The sequence below is a fragment of the Lissotriton helveticus genome, chromosome 3_1 (assembly GCF_964261635.1).
Source record: "Lissotriton helveticus chromosome 3_1, aLisHel1.1, whole genome shotgun sequence".
Lineage (NCBI taxonomy): Eukaryota > Metazoa > Chordata > Amphibia > Caudata > Salamandridae > Lissotriton > Lissotriton helveticus.
Genome location: NC_136061.1, coordinates 878,293,018 through 878,317,719, shown reverse-complemented (window position 1 = coordinate 878,317,719; position 24,702 = coordinate 878,293,018). Strand labels below are relative to the sequence as shown.

The 24,702-nt window shown below is 45.7% G+C and overlaps 1 protein-coding gene across 2 annotated transcripts in view; it reads left to right on the top strand.

Annotated features, from left to right (window-relative positions):
* The window catches only part of MEAF6 (MYST/Esa1 associated factor 6), a 147,353-nt gene that overhangs the window by 99,273 nt on the left and 23,378 nt on the right, over positions 1-24,702 (top strand). Inside the window, exon 6 of one of the 2 annotated variants that reach the window (XM_078681214.1) lies at positions 16,774-16,803. The exons of the other annotated variant lie outside the window; for it this stretch is intronic. Coding sequence (XP_078537340.1) covers positions 16,774-16,803 — 30 coding nt within the window. The remainder of the gene's footprint in view (positions 1-16,773; positions 16,804-24,702) is intronic. 2 annotated transcript variants of the gene reach the window in all.

The following is a 24,702-nucleotide window of genomic DNA, read 5'->3' as shown; positions in this document are numbered from 1 at the left end:
TGCCTTTGCCAAGGAGAGACCTCGAACCATCAACGTTGGGGGTCCGAGTTCCACTGCCCAATATCAACGAAGTTGCATTGGAGTCCCAAGCCGAGGAGAGTGAGATCGTACCCTCCAGGTAACTCTCAGCAAGCGTGTGTGTCGCCGCGGGGTGCGGGCTACGAGAGAAACGCTCTCGGCCTTTCCCATCTTTTGTAACACGAGCCTCCGCTCCAGTCTGTATCGCGGCCTGTGCTGGCCAGGGAGTGGCAATACCCGGGCAGGAGTGTGGAGCTGCACTTTGTTTTCCATCATAACAGTGTTGGGGGCACATTTTGGCAGTAGCTGACCACGAGTCAGTAGAAGTAGCATAGAGATCGTCCAGAGCACCGTGATCGTTGCCGCAGTACGTTATTTTTGCATTACGAACTGCCTGATTGTTGCATTACGAATTGCATTATTTTTGCATTACGAACTGCCTGATTGTTTCAGTCCAAATTGCATTATTTTGGCATTACGAACTGCCTGATTCGCTGCATTACGAACGGCATTATTTTGAGAAGTGCCTATTTCTTGCATTACGAACTGCATAGCTTTGCATTAGCACTGCATTGGTTCATCGAGAATTGCTCATTAATACTGCAAGAACCTACAAGGGCTTGCTGGCCTAATAACCGGCAGGGTGAAATATTACAAATACGCATATGTTGGATTTTTATTGTGTGGTCTCATTGTATATCTTTATTTTAATAAAAATATACTTGTCTTTTTTATTAAACTCGTGTGGAGTCCATTTGAGGTGTTATCATAGGGTTACTGAGTGTGTGGTTACAAATACTTTACACTTTTGCCTTGGACATAAACCTGGCTGCTCGTGCCAAGCTAGCTAGGGGGTGAGCGGGCGCTATCTGAGAAGGTGTCCTTCCTTTCCCTGACTTAGAAGCAAGGGTCTCTATTTTGGACTAATGTAGCTACCGCAACCAAGTAGAGACCCCCAGTTCTAACAACCCCCATGTTTATATGTCTGTGGAGAGACTCTGCAAGCTAGTACATCTCATACCACAAGTTTGAATCTTGGCTCAGACATAATGTGCTGACACCCTTCTCTACTTTTCAATCTGGCTCCTTGAATTGAAGTTAAAGATGAATTTGGTCCAATAGCAGGAACAACGTACTTTCCTATAATAGTCCTATCACTACCAGTCTAAATGTCCTCTTCAGGTCACCAAAGTCATGTCACGCTCACTTAAGCTAATGTCCGTACTCACTGTGGCTCGTCAGGATTAATTCTGAAAGGACTGGATTACAGAGGGTGGTGTGAAACCAGCACAATAGAGCCAGTCACCTCTGTATTTGTATCCCGAGCTAGTGGTATAAGAATTCTGCAAGTTAATATGAGAGGATAGTCTTTTTTTGCACCACATAATTACGGGTGCAGTAAAGTCTGCATCCATGTTAATTTTGGACAGGTCAAACCTGCTGGAATTTTGAGGAGGAGGAAAACAGATACATTACAGGGGCAAACCTGCTGGAATTTTAAGGGGGAGGAAAACAGATACATTAAAGGGGCATGTGGTTTTTGGGGCAAAAATATGTGCTCTTCATTGGTTATCATAAATGCCAGCTACCCATCTGGGCAATTCTAATTTTTCTTTGCAACAGTTGGGAGATAGCCTGTTATTGCTTTTAGACATAGTGTTTATAATTAGCTTTTACAATTTAAGGGCCTACTCCTAAACACTCTTTGCAGATAGAGTAAGCGTTTAAAACAATTCCAATTTTTCTGTTTGTGTAAATTATGGAACTAAGATTTTTAGTGACATTTGGGATTTGGAGTTAGTGAAATTCTGTCTAAGATGGACTAATTCGGATAGGAGGGAGGCAATGTTGCGATCAATACTCGTAAGTGTCTAGGTTAAAAGAGAGTTAGGGCGTATTAGGTGCGGTTGGGGGTGAGGTATGTGCTAAGTTGGTTGGGAAAGGAGATCTAGCTTTCGTATAGGGTGATATGTCTGGCGGGGGCGAGTGAGGTCTTGTAGCAGTGGGCGAGAGGGAGGACTGTGGGGGGGGGGAGGGTGGTTCCGGTCATCAGAGGGGGTGGGGAGTGGGGGAGGACGGGGTCGAACTGGAGGTAGTTTGGGCTGGGGGAGGGTGGGAGGTTTCGGAGTTGATCGTGGTGGAGGTCGTTCTGAGAGGGAGGGAAGCCTGTGGGATGGCAGGTTCCGGCAGATAATCGGGGGAGGGGAGTGGGGGTTTGGTTATGGGTGGAGGTCTGTTCAGAGAGGGTGAGAGGTCTAGGGGTTGATAAGTGGGGCATTGCGGCGGTGGGAGTGTGGTGCTCCTGGCGGGTGGAGAGAGGGGGATCTGGCCGTGTGTGGGAGAGACTGACGTGGAGAGAGATGGGATAGTTAAAGGGGTATTTTATTTATTTATTTATTTATTTTTTAAACTTGTATGGCGCACAGCTACCCAAAAAGGGTTTCCCGGCGCCTATGACATATGGTTGAACAGAAAGTATATGATGAGCATGTTCTAACATAATTGTTTCCGGAAGAGCCAAGTCTTTATGTTCTTTCTGAACTTGGCGTAATTTTCTTCTTTACGTATGTGTAAAGGAAGTGTGTTCCACAGAATAGGCCCTCTGACAGAGAAAGATCTTCCTCCCATTCTTGTCAGTCTGAACCTGGGGACCGCGAAATTTGCTGCTGTTTGAGAGCGCAGATTTCTCGCAGGTAGGTAGGGAGTGGCTAGTGATAGCAGATATTCCGGTGCCGTTTTTGATTTTATCCTAAACATGTAGCTCAGGGCTTTAAAACTGATGCGGTTTTCCACCCTGAGCCAATGTGGATCATTTAGATGTTTTGACACCCTAGCCGTTTTTGGAATTCTGCACAGGAGTCTCACAGCTGAGTTTTGAACCAGCTGTAGCCGTTGGATGACTGCCTGGTTTGAGCTCAGATAGAGAATATTGCCGTAGTCAAAACACGATGTAATCAGTGCGTTGACTACGGTCTTTTGGGTGGCAAGAGGCAGCATCCATAAGATTTTTTTTCAGCCACTTCATAATGGTGAAACAAAGGCCTGCCACTTTGTTTGCCTGTTGTTTCAATGATAGGGCACTATCAATGATGACTCCTAGGTTTCTTACCTGGCTTACTGGAGTGGGGAGATTTCCCATTTCGGGGGGCCAATGGGAGGAGTTCCATAGCTCTTTATTTTTTCCTAACAGGAGGATCTCAGTTTTTTCACCGTTCAATTTCAGCTGATTGGTGGACATCCAGCTTAAAATTTTATGGAGCCCAAGTTTGAGGAGGGAAGGAGCTGAGGGTTTTGAGCTTGACAATGAAAAAATAATTTGGGAATCATCAGCGTAGGTCATAAGGGTGAGTCCTACGCTGTCAGCTAGGTCAGCTAAGGGTTTGAGGTAAAGGTTGAAAAACAACGGGCTCAGGATGGATCCTTGAGGTACTCCATGGGGGGCCTTGAAAGTGTCCTAGCAAGCGAAGGAGGATTTAATCTGGAAGGTCCTATCTGTTAGGAAGGACTCAATCCATGTTAATGCATCGCCACGGACACCATTCCTCTCGAGTGTGGCCAGGAGTTTACTATGTGAGATGGTGTCAAAAGCCGCACTCAGGTCTAATAGAATGAGTGCGACCGTTTGACCATCATCCAAGAGTCTCCTGATGTTTTCGGTCACACCTAACAGGGCGGTCTCCGTGGAGAAACCTGCTCTGAAGCCCGATTGTGTTGGGTGAAGGAGATCATTTTCCTCAGTGAAGAGAGAAAGGGCAGAATGTATGTGCCTTTCCAAAAGTTTGGAAAAGGCCGGAAGCAGAGATATAGGCCGGTAATTTGCCAATATTGCAGGGTCAGCTGAGGGGTTTTTCAAAAGTGGGTTAACCATGGCGTGTTTCCAGTATGATGGGACTGTGGATAGTTGAATAGAAGAATTTAAAGTGTCTGCTATAATGGTCAGGGAAGGGGTGTCGATCTGTTTCAGGACACTAACAGGTACTGGATCACGAGGGGAGCCTGATGAGATGGTCTTGAGGGAGGATTTTAGAGAGTCCACGGTTATAGGAGTCCATCGCTCCAGAGTATTCAATACGTCCAATTTCTCGGGGATGTCTTCCTGTGGGCCATTACCGGCAAAGACTGAGTTGATGTTAAGAATGATTTTTTTCAATTTTTTCATTGAAAAAAAGGGCAAGGTCCTGGCATTTTTTTTTTATTTAAAGGGCGGGTCGTTGCGGTTGTTTGAGCACCTGCAAGTTTCTTAACCGTATTAAAGAGTATCTTTGCTTTATTTGCAGCAGTATTTATGGTGTTTGCTACATATAAGGCACGGGCCTTGATACAAGCAGAGTGATACACATTTCTGTCTTTATTGTATATCAACTTTTTAGGTTTCGCCTGGGGCACGGAGCTTTAGCTCCGCCCCCAGGAGAAATCTGTAGTCTTCAGTAAGGGATACTTGAATCCGCCCTCTGTTCCATTGGCTAGCTCCATAAATGGAGGCTAGCCATTGGAACAGAGATCTGTCCGTCAAGGCCTGACCAGATTCGTGGGCGTTCCCGCAAATTTTTCCGTCTCCGCCTCTGCGATGTCGTCATCGCGGCGGTGGGCGGAGTTTCGTTTTTTTTTTTATTCGTTTGTTTGCCTCATTCCATGCCGACCACGGCCGCCGGAAGAAGTACAGGTGAGTGCTTTCCCGCACCCCCCTCCAACGGAGGAAGCCTTCCCGCCCCCCCCCCATCCGTGTGCTTCTCCCTGTTCCCGCCCCCCCGTCCGTGTGCTTCTCCCCGTTCCCGCCCCCCCGTGTGCTTCTCCCCGTTCCCGCCCCCCTCCCGCTCCGTGTGCTTCTCCCCATTCCCGCCCCCCTCCCGCTCCGTGTGCTTCTCCCCGTTCCCGCCCCCCTCCCGCTGTCCTAAATGCTTGTTTATTTGTGCGTCTGCCACATCTCGAGCTCACTGCCTTTGGAGCTGGCAACACTGACCATCGGTGAAAAAACGGCAAAACGCTGAGGAAATCTCTCCGCGGGACTACAAAATGACATCACAGCGGCCATTTTTGTAGTTCCGCCAGCTCGCGATGTCAGTCCCTTCCTTGTGCATAGATCATCTCTTATTTTATTCCTCCTACGTAGATCAAGGTTTACATAAACATCTTGCATGAATGTGTACAGGTGAGTGCTTTCCCGCACCCCCCTCCAACGGAGGAAGCCTTCCCGACCACCCCCCCCTGTCCGTTCCCGCCCCCCCCGTCCGTGTGCTTCTCCCCGTTCCCCCCCCCCCCCCCGTCCGTGTGCTTCTCCCCGTTCCCGCCCCCCCGTCCGTGTGCTTCTCCCCGTTCCCGCCCCCCCGTCCGTGTGCTTCTCCCCGTTCCAGCCCCCCCGTCCTGCTGTCCTAAATGCTTGTTTATTTGTGCGTCTGCCACATCTCGAGCTCACTGCCCTTGGAGCTGGCAACACTGACCATCGGTGAAAAAACGGCAAAACGCTGAGGAAATCTCTCCGCGGGACTACAAAATGACATCACAGCGGCCATTTTTGTAGTTCCGCCGGCTCGCGATGTCAGTCCCTTCCTTGTGCATAGATCATCTCTTATTTCATTCCTCCTACGTAGATCAAGGTTTACATAAACATCTTGCATGAATGTGTTCCTAGCCGAAAGGACTTCTCATTGTCCATAAACCTCTTCCCTGATACACACATCTTTTCCTGACTCACATAAACCACTTCCCACCTTCCATAAATTTTTTCTTAAATTGTATGCTTACCTCCCCTGTCAGCATGCATGCCTTCACATCTTCTCTATGCATTGCCTACTTAATGGTGGCTAATGCATGCATCCGACGGAAGTTTCTGCCACATTTACATTAACCTCGTCTGGTATAAACATTTACTCTGCTTCGAATGATGGCTCCACTCGGAGTGCATTTCTAAATCCCTCCCTTGTTGACCCTGCGGCATGTGAGGAAAGCTAACAGCCGCAGGCCTTTAAAAGCAGGTGATGTTTGAAGCACGTTGTAAAACTGGCTTTTGGTAATAAAGGGAAAAGGACAGAACATTGTAACGACAGCACAAGTTTGCTTGGCGACTTAAAAGTGAGCAATTATTTATGGTCCCATATTTCCATCTCGTGGGCAGTATTGGGAACTACATCCAAACTGCACACTAATTTCATTATATGCATAAAAACACAGTACATTATCTAGCTACGATTACAATTAGGGTGACCAGATGTTGAAAATCAAAAACCGGGACAGGCTAGAAATTAAAGTAGAACTAAAGTTTTTTAGTCTTCTTACTTCTTCCCTGAATAGCATGCGTCAACAAGCAAGCGATAAACAAAGCTTTGTCCTACTCTATCCTTCTGCTATCATTCCAAATCCAAATAACTGACTAACCGATCCACCACTTAAAATGTACTTGCATGTTTCACTATACTAATTCAACACTAATCCTCTGTGGGTCCCGGAGTAGCGTGCTACCCGCCGAAAAAGCGCTTCGACGCCTCGTCAGGGGTAGTAAGCGCTATATAAATGCAATTACAATACAATACAATACATCCGTCTCTCCCTTCCGCCCCATCCCTTCTGCAGCCTCGATTCATTCCTTCACGGCCCCTCGTCTCTGACAGTGTTTTAGGTGTTCCATTTGTGTTCCTAGGGTACAGGGGGGGTTGTAGATGGGTTATGGAGGGCGAGGGATGAAGGCATGTCTATTAGGAATACACCAAATGGGGATGAATAATCGGGGACTGCCAAATTCCCGATGGGTGCTTTGACTTCCGTGATCTCAAGTTTCCCGTGCTTTGAGCACATTTGATTCCCATTTTCAGAGGCTAACCTATTGTGTTTCTAAGTACTCTGAGCTTCGTTTGTACCCGAAATTTGAATACTGAAAAGGCACTTTGCTGGTGTTAGTGATGCCTGGAAGCCTTCTGCTGTGTGGAAACCAGCTGATCTGCTGCGCGAAGCACTCTATGGATTCGACGAATTTTCAAAACACACGCACACATTTCTTTGAAAAATGCTGCTTTTCATAGCCACGGAAGAGAATTTAATTCAGTAGCTAGCCAATGAGCATTCAGCCCAGTCGGGGCGGCAACAAGGGTTGTGCGTGAAAATCCCCGACACACATAGCACACTTGCTTGCCGTTTCTCTACGAGCCGGTGTTGCACTTTCATTTATTGTTCGTAGGGGCATGACTCAGAGGCAACGTTTTGTGCAAGCAGTATTGGCTGAATCAAGAAATGTTTACTTTGGTGGCTTGTGTAATTGCACAGCATATAAGTATGTCTTCTAACAACAGATGTGTCTTCCGACGCTTCAGTAAACATCTAACTGTTTGTTATATGAAGTGCGCCATAGATCTGCGTAGAAGAGGGACATTTACTTTTATAAGCGCTTCTGCAGACTGTATTTTACGTTGTTCGACGTTAGTACATTCCACGCCTCCCAGAGCTTCAATCATTCAGCATTTTTATAGCGCGCTTATCACTTCGAGGGGTTTCCAGGAGCTTAATTGCACTGCTTAGAAAGCTTCCTTTACATAGGCAAGCACAAACACCCTTTAGCATCAGGAGGTGTAGCCTATCCGGCCTCAGTTGGTTACATTTTAAATATTTTAAGAATTATTACAAATCTTTCTTGGCCAGGTAAATTGTGGACACTGGGCTATCTTTTTTGCTCTCACTGCGGCTTAGTGAACCATGAGCAGACTAGCCCTTGGGGAAGCTGATTCATTGTATTAAAAATGTAACCTAAACCTTGTGAATAGCTGGTGGTTATAGGCGTTGGTCACACATGTCGGGTATGGTTGAGTTGAGGGTACTGTTTATCAAGTAATGAGCATGGGCGGGAGGTTTTTAAGTTTCGCCAGTGTGTGTGTGTGTGTGACTGCTCCTGGGTGTGTGTGTGTGTGACTGCTCCTGGGTGTGCGTGTGTGTGACTGCTCCTGGGTGTGCGTGTGTGTGACTGCTCCTGGGTGTGTGTGTGTGTGACTGCTCCTGGGTGTGGGTGTGTGTGACTGCTCCAGAGTGTGTGTGTGTGTGTGTGTGTGTGTGTGTGTGTGTGTGTGTGTGTGTGTGTGTGTGTGTGTGTGTGTGTGTGTGTGTGTGTGTGTGTGTGTGTGTGTGTGTGTGTGTGTGTGTGTGTGTGTGTGTGTGTGTGCGTGTGTGTGTGTGTGTGTGTGACTGCTCCAGAGTGTGTGTGTGTGTATATGTATATGTGACTGCTCCAGAGTGTGTGTGTGTGACTGCTCCAGTGTGTGTGTGTGACTGCTCCAGTGTGTGTGTGTGTGACTGCTCCAGTGTGCGTGACTGCTCCAGTGTGTGTGTGTGTGTGTGACTGCTCCAGTGTGTGTGTGTGTGTGTGTGTGTGTGACTGCTCCAGTGTGTGTGTGTGGGGGGGGGGGGGGGGGGCTCTGGGTGTGGCTGGGTCTGGGTGTGTGTGTGTGTGTGTGTGGTAGTAATTGCTGTCTGCTGAGCTCGTCCGTAGGAGACAATAGTTCTCACATTTGCGAGAGATTAAACTATTGGCAATGTAAATGACAATGCCATTTATTTATCTGTTTTCAAAACCAACACATAAATACAAATTTTGTCATTTACAATGCCAATAGCTCTAACTTCTCCAAAGGCGAAACCGTTGCATTGTAAATGCTTGTTTTCTTGGGTGTAGTCCTTCCGCCACTGCCTTTCGAGGGCTTTACATTTTGATTTTTCAATTTTAGGAGTTCGTTGAACCATGGGGCTGGGGGGCGATGAATATTCCTTTTAGCCTGAGTTGGAGGAAGACATTTGTCGGCTGCGTTCTCCAGCCATAACTGGGTTGCTTCGGCTATACTTTCCATATTTAGGGCGTGAATGGGGGGTTTGTTGGCGAGAGTTTGGTTCAATTTATCAACATCAATAAGCTTCCAATTTCTCATGGAAGTAGCTGGCCAGGCCATATTTGTTTGGGGGACATTAGATAAAGTGAGGCAGAAGTGGAGAAGATGATGGTCTGACCAACATATGGGACTGGTTTGAACCCATTTTAATCCGGGAGTGTTGGAAAAAATAGAGTCTAATAGATGACCTGCCTTATGTGTAGGTCCTGAATTGAGTAGTGTCATACTAAGTGCTGCTAGATCGTCCTTTAAGTTACAGCATATCATGTTTGTGGGATCTTCAAGGTGCAAATTTAAGTCACCAAGAAGTGTAAAATTTTTGGAATCAAGATGAAAGGGGGTGATATAGTTTGCCAGGCTAGCCCATGTGTTGGCATTACCGGGGGGCCTGTATATTAGGAGACCAGAGAGCGTGAAGTTGGGGTTTAAAGTGATTTTAAAAAGTGCAGCCTTGCAATCTGGAATATTGACAGGCTCCAGGTTGCAAATGATTTCCTTACGAAAAATTATCGCAATCCCCCCACCTACTTGGCCCTGTCTATCTCTCCTTACGATGGCATAGTTTAAAGGGAGAGCGGTTGCTATATCTGGACCGGAACTTTCGTGTAGCCAGGTTTCCGTAAGGAACAGGACACTGGGTACCTTGTCTAGCAAGAAGGTGAGGATGTCAAGTTTGTGCTGCGGTAAAGATCTACAATTTACGCTGTAAAAGGAGTATTCGCAGAAAGTATGCTTTTGCCTTAAGGGCGGTTTTAAAATGCGTGGAGTAGGGTCAGGGTGGGGTTGAATATTTGTTAGGGCGAAATTACAATGCGTACAATTTGTGCTTTCTGGTGGCGTTAGCACAGTACTATTACTATGTTTTACCGGCCGTAAGGCTCTTAATTGGTCAGAGCTCATACTTGTAATAGTTCGAACTAGTGGATTATGGATCCATGCCCCTTGTCCCGTCCTGGCCCGGACGGGCCCAGACGGGCTGGTCTTAGGCTTGTCTTTGGCGCGGCAATGGCGCGGTCGCAGCGCGTATTCGCTGCGCGTCATAGGGGTCATCAGGCTTATGTACAGGACGGGCTGTTGATCAGCTCCGCCTCTGCGCGCTTGGCCAATCAGTGCCGGCCGGAAGAAGGTGCCTCCCTGCGCCCTCCACACAAACAAGCCTAGCGCTTGCGGTGGACCGGGGCTAGGGGAGTGATGAATGCCACAGTGGTGAGTAAGAATATTACACAAGTTAAAATTCCTATGGATACACAATGCAGATTTTTAAAATCAATCGGCGCAGTGCTGTTAAAAAACAATTTTCCTCTCGCTCCCTAAACATATAATCGTTTAGTTCGCACAGATTTAAAATGCAGGCATTACTTCTAGCAATAGTCAGTGCAAATCGTCAAACTCATTCACACAAGCATTGTAAATACAGGTTCACCATATACATTCGCGCATGCGATTGTCATCAGGAGAGTGTGTAATTCGATGGGCTTATGTACAGGACGGGCTGTTGATAAGCTCCGCCTCTGCGCGCTCGGCCAATCAGTGCCGGCCGGAAGAAGGTGCCTCCCTGCGCCCTCCACACAAACAAGCCTAACGCTTGCGGTGGACCGGGGCTAGGGGAGTGATGAATGCCACCGTGGTGAGTAAGAATATTACACAAGTTAAAATTCCTACGGATACACAGTGCAGATTTTTAAAATCAATCGGCGCAGTGCTGTTAAAAAACAATTTTCCTCTCGCTCCCTAAACATATAATCGTTTAGTTCGCACAGATTTAAAATGCAGGAATTACTTCTAGCAATAGTCAGTGCAAATCGTCAAACTCATTCACACAACCATTGTAAATACAGGTTCACCATATATATTCGCGCATGCGATTGTCATCAGTAGAGGACGTGATAAGGGGAGCAGAGTGGGTGCACAGTGTTAGCGGGGAGGCAGCATTGGTATTCGGGTCATGGGGTGAGTTCAGGTAAGGGGGGGTAGGGGAAGAAGTGGGAGTGATGGGACGGGCTTGGTGGGACGTTTTGGGGAAGGAGAAGGGTTAGAAGTGGTTTGGGGAGAGGGGAGAGGAGTAAGTGAGGACATTTGGTGGGACAGAGTGCTAAAATGCTGTTCAAAGATATTAAGGTGGTGTTAAGAGGTTTGGGTGAGGATATTTCCAGTTTTGAAGATGGAAATGTCAATTTCACCGTAAAAGGTGGAGGATGGAGTAGTAGAGAGTTTGCAACAATAGGTAATATTGTTAGATGTATTGATTGGGAGATGGCGAAGGAAAGTGCTCTTCCATTTGGAGGGGTGTTTAGAGTTGAAAATGCAGTTAGTTTTTATGGGGGACGTGAAGCTGTGGTAGTTGTCTACAAGTAGGGTTTCGGGTTGCCAGATAAGTACTTTGTTTAAAAAATTTCTTGCTGTTTTTTGAGAGATTGGGAGGGTAGGGAATGGACCAAGAGTTAGGGCCTTGCCTGGTGAGGGGGTTGTTACGGGGTTGTTACGGGGTGGTGGGGTTGGTTCGGAACCGGGGGGGGTGGGACTAAGGGGGAACATGATGGACAAACTGGTTGGTGGAGCGGGGGGGAGAAGGGGAGGAGCGGAGTGAAGCTATTCAGGGGGAAAAAGAAACCAGGAGAGAGGAGGCGGTTGAGGAACGAAGGGAGAGAATAATGTAGGAGGGGGGTGGAGAGATATTTTGTGATGAGTGTTGAATAGGGAGAGAAAGAGGGGGTGATAAATGTCACAGAGGAGTGCAGGGGGGTGAGGTTAGTTAGGAAGAGACTTCCTAATAACAGTGAGGAGGGGTTCGGTAGCAAGATGGACAGACAACATTTTGTGAATTTGGTAGATCATAAGGGAGAATGACGTTGGGAGACGACGCTAGATAGAAGTCATGCGTAGATGGAAAATCGTAGTGCTAACCACGGCTGCGAATGAGTGCCGCAAGCTGCGGTGAAGAAAATTATGAAGGAGGGGAAGGGATCTTGGGGAGGTTAGAGGTTGTATGGTCGTAAGGAGTAAAGTAAACCATATGTTACTGATGAAAGCTGGGAGGTTGGGGGGGTGTAGGGAGTTAGTTCGCAATTAGTGTAGGGGCATCGACTACAAGCCTCTGGATCAGTGTCTGAGGAAGGCATGAAGTGGAGTGGGATTAGAGTTGGTCTTGATCAGTTTACAAACCTAAGATCGGGACCTAGAGGAGACATTGCAGAAACATTGTATGAACATTAGAGCAATTCTTGATCAATTTACAAACCTAAGATTAGGACCTAGAGGAGACATTACAGAAACATTGCATAAACATTAGTGCGAGCATTGATCATAATAAAAAACGTAAGTTCAGGGACTAGAGGAGGAACGCCTTCAAGAGTGAGGCAAAGGGTAGCAAACTGAGCAGCAACGCATGAGGTTTTTGCGGGGGGCACAGTAGAGTTCACACTGGGGCACAAATTAAAGGCAGTGGAAAAGAATAAAAAGAAGAAGGCGATAAGATGTCGTAAGGGACTATTTAGCAAGTTAAAGATTTGTGAGACCTAAAGAAATTAGTGCAAGCATTGGACATTGAACAAACCTGAGAACAGGCATTGGCGGAAACAAAGTCGAGGATGGGGCAGAGGTTACCATCCAACACCAAAGCTAAAGAATTTTGGTGAGTAGGATTTAATGGGGTGATAATAATTAGAGGCGGGGGAAAAGAATAACAGTACATTAAGCTGCGGGCTCATAGGAGAGTCTGATTTGGAGGCTGAAGGAGCGGCATGGAGGATGCGGTCTGTGAGGCAGCAAATGACTTCGGCAGAGGATTCCGTTCAGAATGACTGAGTCAACAGCGGCAGGCATACAGCATGGGTCCAGGGAGGCCTCACAAGCGTTTAAACTACGGCATTCAGCAGGGGCCCATAAAAGCTGGACATAGGGGTGTTGTGGCGGTCTACTGGGGACTGGAGAATAGAGGCAGACTAGAAGTCTTGGGAGGCGTTAGGGTGCTGTTCTCACATGTGGTGAGAGTTCCGAGTGAGCCTACCAGGGGGCGGCTGACTCAACTTAAGAAAAATTATAGGGTAACGTCAAACATCAATTTGTGGAGTGTGTCTTCCCTGTCCTGCGAAACAGAGGCAATCACTGGGTATGAGATGGCCGAAGCAGGCAACAACGATCGCCTTTTAGTGGAGCACCATCGCCCGCCATCTTAAACAGCCATCCCTTCATTTCATCGTCATCCTGTGACCCAACACTATTACGGAGGTGAAGACTCGGCCACAAAATGGCCACTTCCAGTTTGGGCAATTTCGAGGGACTGTATGCAGCGGGGTAGTGGTGGATCGGGGAAGGCGACCCTGCAACGGCAGTAGAGGAGGCAACTAGAGGGTTGGGGGAGCTTGGTGTGTCGCCAACGAACGACCTGGAGGGCAGGGGCGGGCGAGACAGACGCAGGTCCAAGAGGCCACAGTGGGGGTCCGAGTCCCTGCAACGGCTTGAGACGAAAAACCAGGTGGTAAAGTCAAGAGGGAGCTCGCGGCCCCGGCATGTAGAGGGCCAGGTCAACAAACACAGCGGGTCAGGCCAGCACACGGCCACCTCGAGTCTGGCGGTCCGGTCAACAGACACCGCCGGCCAGCAGACACCCACCTCAAGTCCAGGAGCAAGGTGCTCTCAGATGTTCAAGAACAATGGCTCCAGAGGGCCTGGAAACCCCGAAAAGCTCCTGCATCAGAGGGGAATCTCCCCTGGTCCGGAGCAGGCCAGAGCCGCACCACGCCTCTGCACAGCGGCCCAGATCCAGGAGGAGCAAGGGCCTGTAGGGCCAAATCCTGATGCTCTCAGATGCATCAAACCAATGGCACTAGAGGGCCTGGAAGCTGCGAAAAAAACTCCCAGAGCAGAAGGGAATCGACCCCGGTCCGGAAGAGGCCAGAGCTGCACCACGTCTCTGCACAGTGGGCCAGATCCAGGAGGGCGGCGGGCCGGATCTGCAGGGAAGCAGCCAGGAAAGCCTCGGTAGTCGAGCAGGCACCCCAAATGTCCTCTCGGTCCGAGCCAGGCGGGACAGGTCCAGCATTCAAGCAGCAGGGAGAACTCCACAAACAGGGGAGGTCCCTCCAAGCCCGGCGCGGCGCAAGTGAAAGACGGCGTGGAGGCAAGCAGAACAGGAACGGAGGTCACCATAAGTCCAGTCAGATATCCGGAGCAGCACCAGATTCCTGGTCCGATGGTCAGACCAAGGAGGTTCTGACTATGCGGGCCGGCGAAGAGAGCAGTCTCGGGAGTCAGGAGCTCGCCACAGGTCCGGCTCGGAGGCAGGTGAGGAGGCGAAGATCAACGAGGAGGACAAGGAGAGAGCACGTCGGATCCTTGGAGAATGACTTCGAGGTAATGGTCTTTTTTCAGAATGTGATTCAGTTGTTAATCCGTTGGTAAGTGAGGTCGGATGGACGGGTGAGCAGGGGAAAAATTACTGTATTTGTAAACCCCAACCTGGGAGCTCCTAGGATAAGCTCTTACTCGGAGGCATCTTAGTTCATTTTTGTTAAATGATCAATATTAGGCTGATTCTCTTCATTGAAAAATATGCTTTACAATATTTAGCCATAAGAAATTACTAAACTCTTTGGGAGAAAAATACCTCTGTTAGTCAACTTACTACATAATGTTTTGTGGAATGGTTTTAGTCAACTGGTAATCAAATCTGTTTATTAGAACATTTTGGATATTCCTCAGCCCAACAGAAAATGTGGTCCTATCTAAATTATTATGCCTAATACATTAAGACCCCTTTTAATTTAAAAAAAAATGTATTACATTTTTAGAACAATTTCAGTGTTCTACTATTTCATGATGTGGACTTAATCCTGTACAGCACTTCAGTGCATTCAGTTTATTGCAACTGGGACTTACTTATCATAGTGGTGGTGCCATACAGGGCTACTTATTCACATGTAGCCTGTCTTATCTAGTTTCAGCTAGTCGACTAATATGTAGAAAGGGGCACATTTAATAAATATTAAGGTATGTCTGACCCAAAGAAATGTACTGCTGCTACTTGTTTTGTTTTTAGAAAGCATTGTTTTACTGGGGCTTGATATTGATTTAATCTTAAATCACAAATAAACATTTTCTATTCTGTTTACATTTTAAATATTTTAATGTTGTTGTTGAGCTAAAATGATTGCAGAATGAATTGTTTACTTCTCCAACATTGGATCTTTCATATACTTGCATGCTTGAATTATTCTTAATCGTCAGGCTGAGCATATCCGGTAATCTCAGTTGTCGTCAAGAATAATTTTCCCATGGTCGTCTATGAGGTTTTTCCTAGTGATGTCAATGGGAATGCCGATGACAGTAGTTTTTTCTTCAATCCTGAGGATTGCAGTTGATACAGAACTTCATAGGAACTGGATTTTCACACAGGCTGGTGTTTGTCTTAACTGGAGTGATGTAAACAAGAAACTACAGTTTATTCCTGTAAGGGGGTGTCTGCATGCGTGTTAAATAGTAAGCCCATATTTGAGCAGCCTTCGTGGAAGTGCATTGTGAAGCACTTTTCACTGAATCCTCCGCAGATGAGGGGGCACCCTACCCCTCCCACTTGGAAAGAGGGTATGTTTTCTCTCTTTCTGAAATATACAGTGCCTCACTCCTCTTCCTGTCCTTCAAGTTAGGTGGAAGAGTCTCATAATTTCACAGCCCAGACCTTGTGCGCTGGACAACGGCCATAAATACATTGCTCATTTGGATCAGTATAGATCTTTTTCTGTCTGCAGGGAAAGCAGGATTTGAAAAGAGATTTCACAAATTGAAAAGAGGTTCATTTCTATGGTGGACTAGAATGGTAATGAGATATGGTCACTGCCAGGTTTGAGCAGAGCTCTCCTTGGAGACTCAGTTGCACACAATGTGCGTTAGTACTCTGAGCTATGGTCGCCTCTGGTAGGAGTAGAAGAGCTAGCACATTCATCTCATTGGCTGAAGTTCAGGTTGCTTTAAATGAGGTGGATGTGCTACTAAACAAGCAATGTATACTACTATTTAAAATTGCAGGGGATTCCCAGCCTGCCGATTGGGAATGATCCAGGCATATAAATATATAAAAGATACCAACGCTGGAAAACTGGAGTTTTTGGTAAGTAACTAATTTCTTACCTTAACGCATAATGAAATGAGAGTGGAAGATAAGTCTGTTTCCATATGTATTAACTCTTAAGGCTCATCTCTGTTTTTTTGGGGGTACCTCTAACAGGGGCTGAGTGTGCAGGCCCTTTACTGCCCATGTGACAATCCCATTATGTGATGCAAAGATATTTCAGGACCAGACAATTTTCTTTGATTTACTGAATCACTGTTTTCCAAGATTATATGCTTTAGCGAAAGCTATGCTATATGTTCAGAGCTGTACCGTGGAGTTGTAGTTTCAACAACAGGTATTTTATAACAAAGGCATGATTGCAGATTGCAATCAACATGCATAAACAGCATTACAAATAGTAGGAAGCTAAGCATATTATTTTCCTTATTTTGTAATTGCTGACAACAGCATTTGAAAGATAGATGTCGTCCTAGTGGCTTCAAAATGTAAAAAAACACCGCACTTAGATTAAAAAGCCTACTTTCCATTTTTAATGGAAAATGAGTTGCTTATCATTGTTTATTGCTATGCTCACAAAAATGCTGAAAAGAGTACTGCATAGTTTATTTTTTTATTTGTTGATTCGTTTTGTACGAGAGGAGAAATTTCTGCCTTAGAATTTTGTCTTGTGTGTTGCTTGTGTACCCCCTGCTTAAGTAATGACAACTGTCTTATAATTCCTTCTTTGTCTTGAGGTATTCTTACTTCTGCCTTCACTGCTAATTAATGTAATCAACTACTTTATTAATTTCTATTGCTTTCTTCCTTTCCTATGCTGCCCCTCAGCCCGTCTGGCATGTTTGATTATGACTTTGAGTAAGTTTGATTTTAATCAGTATTTGTGTGTTTTCTTTGGTAGTGTTTAGTTAAGTGTGCTTCTTTCAAATTGTTAATCTGTTTCAGTTTAGGTATGTTTAGTATATTAGGGTTGCACATTGACAAAGAAAAGTATTTGCTCAGAAGTAATAATTAACTTAATTGTTTCCGGTCACCATTGTTTATATTTTCTTGTATGTATTATGCACTTCCCAAAAAGCGCTGTACTAATACTTGACTTGCTACGAACTGTATATTTACTGTATCGCGTTGAAGCCTTGTTCAAACATACGCAAAGAGTAATGTTAGCCTAATAGCATTTTAATATCAGATTGCCATTTAATCCTTAATGTTCAATTTATGACAGACCAAGAAATGCTAGCTTTTCCCCCTGGATTCACCACTCTTCCTCCTCAATCCTCTTTGCCCTGCGCCATCACTTCCACCTCTGAACCTGGTGCCTAAGTGTTAGGTGTAAGTCCTCTCTGAGGTTTTATTCTTCATCTCCTCAACTGCCAGTAGAAGTCAGTTAATTAACATTAGAAACATATAATCTCCCCCAACCGACAGCTTAATCACAGTACTAACACTTTTCATCACGTGACAGTCACAGAAGCACATTATATGACATATATGTCCCGTAATGAAATCTCCACCTTACAAGCTTGTTTTTTGGGGGGGTTTTGCCAATTCGTTTACCTTTTATAGGTGCTGATCTTGCCATGAACTTTTTTTTTTTTTATGAACACTTCTGGTGTCGGCGAATAATGGCATCCTGAGATTGTAGAAAGGGGAGCAGCCCTGAGTCGGGTATGAAGCCCTTTTCAGTTTCTTCAGCCTGCCCCCTTGCTTTGGTTTGGGACTCATTTATGTGTTTTTTTTTTTTATTTCTTACCAACAGGAATGCTTTTCTTCACTTTCTCCACACCGCCTCGTTTCCGTTTTTGCGGTTTAGAGGGTTCTGCCCCTGCTTCTCCACTCTGGGTCTTTAATTTTTAAATTGACATGGCTGGACCTGCAATGTCATGTCCCAAGGCGCGGTGTATGTTGGTAAATGTCATTGTGGGGGAACAGGCTAAATATTTCAAATACTCTAAAATCATGATTTCCTTCTTTTGTTGTCAGCTGGCTTGAGTAATACTGCCCCCACCCCCCTGCCCCTCTAGACTTTAACAGATTATAAACACAGATACTAGAATTGTATTATTTTATTCTCCCCCCACCACTCTGTGTAGACACTAAGCTAGTTGGTGGCCCTTTGACAAATAAAGAGGATTCTTTATTGCCATTTAAGTTGTCGACAGGGCCTAATTGTCTTGCCTCTCCCAAAAATTAAATTCGATTACGGAGATATCATAAGCCATCATCAGATTCCCTCTGCAAGCCAAAAGTTGCTGACATTAGATAGCTTCCATGTTTGTTGTCATAAATCCTACAAGATTCACTCCTTGGAATTGCTTCTGAAATTTATAAGCTACTTTCTCCCTCATATAGTTCAAGTATGCTTTTAAAATACATGCCCTACATTTTGGAAACATGACTTGCTAAACATCATTTCTGCTTTACCACTTGTACCAAATATCAATGGGACTATGAGCTCTCACCATCCCAAAAAGTTGATGTATGCAGGGCACAAGTCCTAAACAAGCATTGGCATAGCCATTAGGTCTCGCTTTTAGGACCTTCTAACTATTCAGTTATGCAGCATAATATTCTTGGTGCAACAACTGTTGCATGGCTAAACACTTAAAAGGTCCCAAAGGCGAGACCTATTGGCTCTGCCAATGCTTGTTGTATTCAGGAACTTGCCGCTCTGCTGTTAAATGGGACTGCAAGTCCCATAATAATAATAAAGCCCTGGACTGAATGAGATAAAACCACACATAGCTGAGAAACTTCAGAACTACAAGAATCTTCGGTAAGTGCAACTAAAGTACACCCCTGCTCTCGTGAATCTTTACACCACAGAACATTGTTAAAAAGATTTTGCATTGCAGCAGTTCAATGGATTAGGGAACTCAGCCTTTTCAAATGCAGTTTAGGAAAACAGGACAGTGCAAGGCTCACTAAAACAGACAAAACCAGGTTCAATATACTAGGCCATTAAAAAAATGCAAGGCCAGAAGAAAGACCAGCGAGGTGGTTAAATGTTTGTGTCTGCAGGGGTAAATCATCTGTCAAACCACAGGAGATCGCCCAGCCCTGCCCCCATGTTTAAAAAACAAAAGGAATGTGTTGGTGAAAAGAGGTGTCTGAATGTGCTCCAAAGGCAGTTCTGGAGTACGAGCCTGGACTCCCAGGACCACATGCATCACATCAATCATTGAGCAGTTAACACATAAATGGAGCCTCTTCAGTAAGGAGCTAGACTAAAGTGAAGAATAGTTCACATAAAAATAATCATAAAACCTTGTCCACAACAGCCCAAAATAATGCTAATTTTAACCCACGGCCGAAACACATGCACATTCAATCAACGCGTAGATCGTATTTGCAACTCTTTCAGACACTGCATTTGGATATGTCATTTTATAGCTATATATTAAAACACGTACAAAAAAGCATTCCTTATATTCCTCAAATGCCCAAATTTTTCATAGCACTATTTAAATTCAGACTTCTGAGCAACCTGTCTGAAAGTAATGGAAGTTTCCACAGGCTACCGAAAGTTGCGTTTGTACTGATGAGCCGGGGACTTTGCATTGCCTACAGAGCTCGCCTTCCATTTCCATTTTCCATTTTATTTCATTTGTATAGCGCATAAATCACCCGAAGGTCTCAGAGCGCTAGCAGCTGACAAGAATCCTCAAACTCGAAACAGATTCAGGAGGTCGGGCTTGGTGAGCTAGAGATTAGAAGAGCCAGGTTTTTAGTTGTTTTCGAAATTTTGAATGAACTGGCTCTGCTCTCAGTGAGATGGGGAGGGAGTTCCATGCTTCTGGAGCGGTTTTGCTGAAAGCTCTGTCTCCGTTTCTAACTGTCCGGACCTTGGGAACGGAGAGAAAGGCTTTACTGGAGGAGCGTAACGTCCTGCCTGGGGCGTAAGTTTTGAGTTTCTGTTCAAGGTATGCAGGACCAAGTCCATTTACTGCCTTATGGACTAGGCAGCAGAGCTTAAACTTTATTCGTTTTTGCACAGGAAGCCAGTGTAGTGATCTAAGGCAGTCTGCTGAGGGGGTGCGAGGGGGTAAGCCTAATACCATCCTAGCCGCTGTATTTTGGAGAACCTGTAGTTGGTTCAGTAATGTTCGGTTGATGGCCGAGAATAGAGCATTCCCATAGTCCATCCTGTTAACAATGAGTCCTTGGACTAGGGGCATGCGAGCTGAGAGTGGGATCCGTTTAAAGATCTTCCTCAGGATTCGCATCTGGCCGTAACTGCTTCCCACTGTTTTTTTTTATATGTTGGGACATGGTAAGCTTGTTGTCCAGGATTACTCCCAAGTTCCTGACGTATGGCTTAGGGACGGGGCAGGGACCAAGAGAGTCTGGCCACCAATCTGATGACCAGATATGGTCAGCTTTGCCGAAGAGCATGATTTCGGTCTTCCCTGCGTTCATCATGAGGTAGTTTCTGGTCATCCACTCTTGTATATCAATCATACAGTTTTTTAACCTAATTTTTACGTCGTCAGAGTTATGGTTAATGGTGACGAGAATTTGAGTATCGTCAGCGTATGATATGGTCCCAAAGCCATTTTCTCTGATGATCTTTGCCAGGGGGGACACATAAACGTTAAAAAGGGTTGGGCTCAAAATAGATCCCTGCGGGACGCCTTTATCATTGTTGTAGAAGATAGAGGTGTGGGGGCCTAGTTGGACCCTTGATCGCCTATTTCCGAGGTAGCTCGATATCCATTGGAGGGCGTTGCCCTCGACACCAATCTCAGCAAGACGCCCTAACAGAACGCGATGCGAGATGGTGTCGAAGGCCGCAGATAGGTCCAATAGAACCAGGATGGCTGATTCTTTTGAGTCCAAGGACAGTCTTATGTTGTCCACGATCTCCAGCAGGGCCGTTTCAGTGCTATGGAATGCCCTGAAACCGGATTGAGATGGATCAAGGAGTTTGTTTGACTCCAGGTGGGCAATAAGCTGTTTGTTGATTAGGGTCTCCATGACTTTCCCAAAGAGTGGTAAAAGGGAGATGGGCCTATAATTTACAAGTTGGTCCGGGTCAGCCGTGTTTTTTTTTAAGATGGGCCTAATTATTGCTTCCTTCCAGTGGTTGGGGACAACACAGTGCTGAATTGATGGATTGAAAATATTGGTCAGGGTGGGGATCAGAACTGGGGAGATTTTGGATATAACTTGCGGTGAGGCGGGGTCTCCCGGTGCTCCAGATTTCATTTTCAGCAAAGTTTGGTTCACGTCTTTTTCGGTCAAGGGTGAGAACTGTTTTAGCGTGGTGGAATGGGTATCGGAGGGGTTTTGCCTTGTAATGTGAGGGGTGGTAATCTCTTCCTCAGTTGTAGGTTGGGGGAACCGTTTGTGGATTTCATTTATTTTCTCAAGGAAATAGGTGGCTACGGATTCCACCCAGTTCTTGGATTCAGGGGACGCCTGCTGTGTGCCAGGGGGTGTTGTGAACTCCTTAACAATATTAAACAGTTCACGTTGTGAGTTTGCTGCTAGAGTGATCCTATTTCCTAGATAGACTTTTTTTGCCTCAGCGATATCTTTCATGTACTGTCTATGAGCATCTTTATATAGTTCCCTGTCTTGGGCGCTCTTTGTATGTCGCCATTTTCGCTCTGCTATCCTAGTGGTAAGTTTTATTTGTTTGAGCTCTGATGTAAACCAGGGAGAATTATTTTTCGGAGGCTAGAAAAGGCTGGCTTGGAAAGGACTGCCTCTTCAGTGCCATCTCGCAATAAATATTCCTGCAGCACATTCTAGAAATCTGACACCGCCTGTGAACGTTGAACACCACACCAGTGACCACCAGAACACACAAGGCACTTGGAACCTGGCAGCAGAGTTTCGGATTCTGCAAAAATTGAAGATTTTCTCCAAAATGTTGGAAGAACCCAAGACTCAATTGTGAAAAGACTGAGCACTCACAAGTATTTCATTGCAGTGACCCAAGAGACTCATAGCTGGGGAGTGCCACCTACAGACAGTTGACTTTTCAACTAACAATACATTGCATTACGAGGCTTGCAGTTCGTTTTAGCATTTTAATGAAATCTTAAGCATCGCTGTCCACGAATTCCTATCCAGAAACAAGCCCTGGCTGAAGTTCCTATAAAGCATGGGGGCACTAGACAGCCATCTGACTATGGTAATTATTTAAGATTATACTATGCAACCCCACCTGGTAGCACAAGGCAAGCAATCCCCGATCTCCAAATTATGTACAAATTCATCTCAGATTAAATACCTCTAAGCACATTAGACCAGAGCAAACATTCAAGAGTTACGTAGGACATCCTCTGTTTATGTATTGGCTGTCCATGAAATAGTCGCAGTCAGTCATAATCTAAATTTAGCCCATAACTTCTGTGCGTAGGGTCTTGTTCACACCAACATGTTCGAGCGAGTAATTTCAACCAGGCACAAAATACTGCTTTCCTAATAAGTTTTGCATATTATTGTCCCTTCAACTGTATATTTATATACTTACCCCTAACGTTTACTTTTCAGGCAGGGATAAAATTTAACATCACCACGGTCTTTCTGGATTTTAATCCAATAAAAACATGCCACCATTTGTGTCGTTACAAAAAGGAGCAATACGACCGTTGGGAAATCACAATGTGCGAGTTGCACAAAAAACTATACATTAGAACCCAGAGTCAAGTGGCATGTCCGGCCTGGGACCGATTGGAGGGTACAGAACGAGCTTCGAGGTAGGAGTGTGGGTCGTGAGAATTCAAGGCCCATTAGTAACATCTGCAGGAGAGCTCTATGGAGCTAATTTTACTCTAAGAAGTGTGCCAGCTGGGTCGGCTCATCCCCAGGCCTGCACCTCGTGTGCATTAGCCTGCGTGTACTTGCTCGGCTTAAGAGGGTTCACCTCGCATTGCCAGTCACGCAGTCTCTAAAGCTGGAACAATGGTGTTCAAACGCCATAAGGCGCAGTAATCACAAACATGCACTGTAGTAATGAAAAGTCCCCAATGGACCTTTTGCTAAAACATGCATTTTTCCATAGCGACTGTAGAATGGACGGGTTGTGTCGTGGTATTTGCTCACTCCGTAATTCCAAATTCGCCCGGTCATTCAATATCCTTATCGGGCAGGTCCTTACTGAAAACATGTCAGGATGGCGCAATCTATTCTGAAAACGTTTATATATTATACCAGTACCATTCCCAATTGTTACGTTAGACAAAGCTACCCATATCAAAAACGTTTTGGTTTAAAGGAATTCAGCACCTTGACCTGTAGACTATCATTTTCAAATCTCCAACTTCGTGGGAAGTTTAGCATGCAAGGTAAAATGCAGAAAGTACGCTTGAAAAACAAGACGTGCGGCCGCGAGATACGCTCTGTGGTGGGGGAGGGGCGAGCAAGAGAGAGAGGCAGAGCGAGGCGCGCGCCCTTGAGAGAGCGAGAGGAAAGCCAGATGGCACCTCTGCTCGTGCCTATGCGCGTAACCGCACGCAGTATGCCACACAAAAAGCTGTGGTAGGCTTTTTAAAGCCCACTAACTAAATGTCTCGCCAGAGCAGCGCATGCGTTGGCTCAGGCGAGCCCTAAAAAAGAAGTGGGGGGACGGTGACGTCACGACAGGATGTGACATCACGATAGGTGGCTTGCACCACCAGGCTCACACCTTAGATGCAATTGCATATGAGAAGCCAGCGCGTGAGCAGCATTCTGAATGGGCTCCAATCTCCCACCATAGAGGCCAAAGAGTGAATGTGTGGCTCCCATTTGCTCCAGTTATCGAGCTCCCGGTAAAATAAGTGGGGGGATGACGTCCACCCGCGTGGTACCCCAACTCGAGCCTTGGATGTATGGCATCCTCAGAGGTTTGACGACTCCACCACTCAAGCGCAGCGTTTATCCATCTAAACCTATTTGAACATTTGATTGAATAATATGAAACGTATGCCAGTAATACTGAAATGTACCTCTGGGTGGAAGTTGGGACACATTCCAAGGCACCCATAACCACATTGTTGAATGTCTCAGCCACACGGTCCCCTGGATGAGTGATGACTGGTTGCGCTTGAAGGAATCTAAAGCAAACGTGCATATTCATGGGGTGGGGTGCTTTTTAGTACGGTGGCAATAGACCCATGTACATGACCCACATGGCTTGGTGCAGCTACTTGAACTGTTCCAAATGTGGGCAGTCTTGGGATTGATACTGACCTGTAATTTTCACCAGAGGTAAACACAGTTGTCAATGAGTCTTATGTGAAATTAACCTGCTCAGCAAAGTGCTCTCTCTACTGCATGTGGTTCATTGACTTGAACTCCCTGGGTTTATAGTACTTTCAAATCTGGACTCCTGTAAACCCCTCTACAAATAGCTGTCAAAGAAGGATCGTCCTAAAATCCAGGGTGTTCAAAGTTATGCCACAGAACTTGCCTAGAACTGCGATGTTTAGCCAAACAAACACCAGCACTATAGGTGCTACACTGGTACTCAGTCGAATACAGGATCTTGTTGAAACTGCTGTTCACTGTTGTCAAAGAATACTGAGATTAAGATCCAGCGACTTCTAAAACCTTGCTCTGTTTTACTAGTCATCAGCAAAATGTGAGAATTTCAAGTTGACTAAATATGGCTACAGGTCTACCTGAATACATGGCCCATATGTTTGGAATACAGTTATTCCTTCTCATAATTCTTTCCTATTTTTCAAGAGAGACTTGCGAAATAGCCTCTGTGGACAAGCCTATGGAGCATATGCATATAAGACGTAATACTCCAACCAGCTG